Source organism: Mesitornis unicolor, unplaced genomic scaffold, assembly GCF_000695765.1.
Source record: "Mesitornis unicolor isolate BGI_N332 unplaced genomic scaffold, ASM69576v1 scaffold35860, whole genome shotgun sequence".
Lineage (NCBI taxonomy): Eukaryota > Metazoa > Chordata > Aves > Mesitornithiformes > Mesitornithidae > Mesitornis > Mesitornis unicolor.
In genome coordinates, this window is record NW_010158249.1 from 39,024 (window position 1) to 43,212 (window position 4,189).

The 4,189-nt window shown below is 49.5% G+C and overlaps 1 protein-coding gene across 1 annotated transcript in view; it reads right to left on the reverse strand.

Annotated features, from left to right (window-relative positions):
* Nucleotides 1–1,480: 1,480 nt before the first annotated feature.
* ST8SIA2 (ST8 alpha-N-acetyl-neuraminide alpha-2,8-sialyltransferase 2) overlaps nucleotides 1,481–4,189 on the reverse strand; it is a 17,620-nt gene continuing 14,911 nt past the window's right edge. Inside the window, exon 6 of the mRNA XM_010182960.1 lies at nucleotides 1,481–2,114. Coding sequence (XP_010181262.1) covers nucleotides 1,829–2,114 — 286 coding nt within the window. The 3' untranslated portion in view covers nucleotides 1,481–1,828. The remainder of the gene's footprint in view (nucleotides 2,115–4,189) is intronic.

Sequence of the window (4,189 nt, forward strand, 5' to 3'; positions counted from 1 at the left end):
AAAGTACATAAAAGAAAGCATTTGCTGGAAAGAAACGTCCCCTCGGTGGCAGATTAGCCCACATTTATCCACTATAAAGTTGCTTACACCTTAATCTTAGGCATCTTCATCTGACACTAATTAGCAGGCTGGAGGCTCCTACGGGTACAGTAGCTTCTATGTCCCAAAACATAAAAGCGAGTTTTTCATTTTACCACTTGAAGCACTCGGTTTTTAAAGAGACAATGTCAAGTATTTCAGCCCCAAACGGCAGGCTTTTTAACTTAAAAAACACAGCAGCAGCAGGAGGCGCAAAGGTGACGATACCCAGCCATGACAGCACTGCGGTGCGCGCCCGAGGCTCGCCTGTGCGGCGTTATTTGCTCTCCCACAAATTAAACCCAAACCACATGCACTGAACCCTGCGCTCACCTGCATTTTGGCACTGAGCGCTAATTAGGAGACAAATAGAGTAGGCTACACAAGCAGAAAATTAAACAGGGTAATCAGTGCAATCTTGTTGCTTCCCTCGAAAAAATCCAAAACTTAAGAGAAAAGCAAGCGTGGCTATAAAAACTTCTCTATATTTTGGGTTCTCTCTGGAAAAAATAAACTACTATTTCTTTGACCTTCATCACTATGCAAGCATCCCATCAAGATCCATCTGACACCCTATTTACCTGTTATAGGTAATCAGAGCTTGAAAGGAAGGACAGAGCGGGAATTCAGGAATACAGCACTGTATGCCGGGTCTTTGCGAAGAAAGTGAAAATAAATTATTTAGACTTGACAAAGTCCCTTGAAGTCCTGCAGTCTTTCTGCTTGGCTGGGTCTCAAGCCCTCTCACCAATATTTCAGCAGTTATTTTCGGAGGGGGAGAGAAGGGAGGCTGCTTAGCAGGTGGCATTTGGGAATTAAGAGCTGGATGTACTTATGGTTTCCACGAGCCCTGACAAATGCTGAGCATCTTCGGCTGTGGCACAGTAAGACACTTAATACTAATGGTGCTGGTTTGCTGCAGGAAACCTCCTTCCTGCCAATGTTCCAGCATCTTTAGTCCTTTCTAAATTGCTCCTTAGGAAAGGAAGTAAAAAACCCATGCTCAGCATCCTCCTCACTGCCTGCCTGGCTCAACACTCGTTCTCTGGAGACTCTCAAATCTCCTCTCCAAGCAAATTTCACTGGGATCAGCTTAGCACAGCTCCTCACCACCTCCTGCAGACCAAGCTGCAGCCCAGGAGGCTTCCCCCTCGCCTCTCTGAAGGTTGCGCTCAGCCCGATGGTCCATGTTTTGGATGGATCTGTGCTTGACCGGGCACCGGTCCCTGCTGGGAGGAGACGGGTCCTGCTCGATGCCTCGGCTGTGAGAGCCGCCAACAAACCTTCCCTGCCCACCCCGCTCCCTGCCCCTTCCCCTCCCCGCCACGAGCACGGGGCCAAGAACGTGCCTTGCTGCACAGCACCAGCGTCCTTGGCCAAACAAACTAACTACCAACCTCGGACCAGTCACGACAAACGGCTTAACGGTTACCCATCACCTAACATACCCTCAAAAACCAAGGCCACCTCCAGACCTTTTGGACGCAGGTCGAACGCCCTTCCAAGCCCACGGCAAGGGGTCTTGCCCAGGCCAGTCACGCCAGATGCTCCTGCATCTCTCCTGCCCCTTCCTTGGCGAACACCAAACAGTTATAATACTCAGGTCAATATATATAGGTACCACGTATATATATTTGTGTCGCTGTTCTGCGCATTAACAAAGACAACCAACCCCACCAGGCACCACTCGTCCTTTTCTGCCCCCTCCCCTTCCTCCCGTGGCTGTGCAGGAACGCGGCCGGCGACCACCCTACGTGGCCCCATCGCACTCCCCCACTGTCAGCTTCAAGGCTCCCTGCTGGTGCAGCGTCTTTAAGGCTTTGAACTCCAAGGGCATGGTGTGCGGGCTGGCCTGCGAGGTGTAACCGTACTTCAGGCTGTCATAGTAGTGGTACTTGACCGGATTTTGGTTCTGGTCCAGGGGAAAGGGCCAGAAGCCATAGAGATAGATCTGGTTGCAGAAGCGAGTGGCTAAGGTGTACATGAGGAGGCCGGTGGTGGGACGCTTGATGTGCACCTTGTTTGTTAGCCAGTACCTGCAAAGGGAGAAGAAAGCATGTTATCCCCACCATACAAAGCTCATGTCTTGCACATTTTCTCTCTCCAGACTGACTGAGATATACTGATAATTCAAAGTGAGAGGTTTCTGACTAGCAGAAGAGTTCTCCATGCCAAGGAAAAGCCTCTCTAGGGACAGCTTCATGAATAAGCATCCTCCTGCTCCCTGTCTGGCGGTTACATCACACTTGTTGCTATGGCATTGAAGCATCTCATGCCTCGGCAATCCTTTATGAAAAACAAATTGCTTGCAATAGTGGCCTTCAGTACTTCAGCACTTCAGCCCACAATTATCTTCCAATCAACCTAGGAGATCAATATCAAAGACCAAACCCTCCACATGTCAAGTAGACTCCGGCAACCCCTCAAAGCAGACACTCTCACACACACAGAAGCCAATGATTTTCATTGATGATGTTTTTTTACTCCGACAGTAAACACAACAGGGCTGTAAAAACTCTTGCCTTGGAATAAAGTGTCACCAAGGCTGAAAGAGCTAAAACACACTGCTGTGCTCCTGTTACACCCAGAGATTGCTGGGTGATCCTGGCCCAAAATACTTCACCATACTCCGCAACATCAGTCCCTGAGATACACAATATGGTATTTTGCAGTATCTAATACGTGATACGGAGGTCAGCTCCGCTCGCTGCTGAAAAACGCATTAGTTTTTACAGGATACCTCCTTCCCCTGTTCTTTTTGCCATCCCTCATAAAAACTAACTCACATCTTCTGCAATGAGCAGAAGTGGTATCAGCAGTTGTATCTTGGGCTGCCGATAAAAGTTATTGCAGCAGCAACATCGTGCAAGAAGATGTTTCCAGCTCCCGGGGTTTATTGCACAGGCAACTCATCTGGTTTGCTCAGCAGAAAAACAATGTTAAAGGAGCAAAATCAGAGAGCAAAAGCTTTGGGGGAGGTAGAAGGTGTCCCCTCCGGGTGCACTCCCTCCTCCCCCAGCACATCTGATGCCAGCACTGCCCCGCAGCAGGCAGGGCTGGTGCAGGCAGGGCTGGTGCAGGCAGCGCATCCCGCCACATCGCAGCCCTTTCAAGCCCTCGGCTTATTTTTAATAGATATTTCAAAGAGACAGAATTCAGGTGAGTGACTGGCAGTGCCGTGGATGAAAAGCGTGAGAAAGCAGAGCAGAGCACATGGCATTTCTGTGCTCTCACCCAGAGGTTTGGGATCTTGAGCCAGGAGCCACGGGAAGTGCCTTGCTCCTCATTGGCACTTTCTGTCAGGCTCCTGAGGGTCTGGCACTCAGACAGCGGGAACCCTTGGGAGACCTGAGCCTTAATCCTGCAAATTAGCTTCTCACAAAAGCCATTAAAATTCAGCAACCAAGGCGCAAAATGTACTGGCTTGTTCTCAGCTAGATAAGAGAAAAATTGACTTTTCTGGTGAATCCAATTCTGGAAGCAGAGTGACTGCCTTGGTGTGTGCGGGAAGGGCACGGGAGGGTTTATTGGGTCTCACATCCCAGAGATGTTCAAGCACCTGCAACTTTAGCAAGGGATAAGTACGATGTTTTGGGAAGGAGGTCCTCCTTGCAGACTTGTCTCACCATCCAGCATGAAAAAGGAGCAAGAAACTGAGGAAAAACTGGTGAAAACCAGTACCTCAGAGGCACAGCATCAGCACTTTCAGGGCTTGCCTGGCCGTACAGATTGCACTATGGGGACTCAGCAAAGCTCGCTGTGGTGCCAAGGCAATCTTCTCCCACAGGTAGCCATAAAACAGCCTCCTGGAAGAGTTTATGGGTAAGCACATTAGACCCCTGGTGTGCAGAGAGAAAAGGGGGATTATCACAACCAGTTAACTCTGTGAATTACGGTATCCTCAGCCAGCAAGGAAACTACCTGGGAAGAACTGTCGAGCCACATAACTGGCTGGTTTTGGGGAAAGACACAACCATTAATGATGGCAAAAAATGACTTGGGACGTGCTCTACAGAAGCACGGCGTCCTGCGCAACCCAGATGTACCAAGACCAACAAGCCTGTGCAACTGGTACTAGAAAACAGCCCTACCAAAACCAACCCAACGTGTA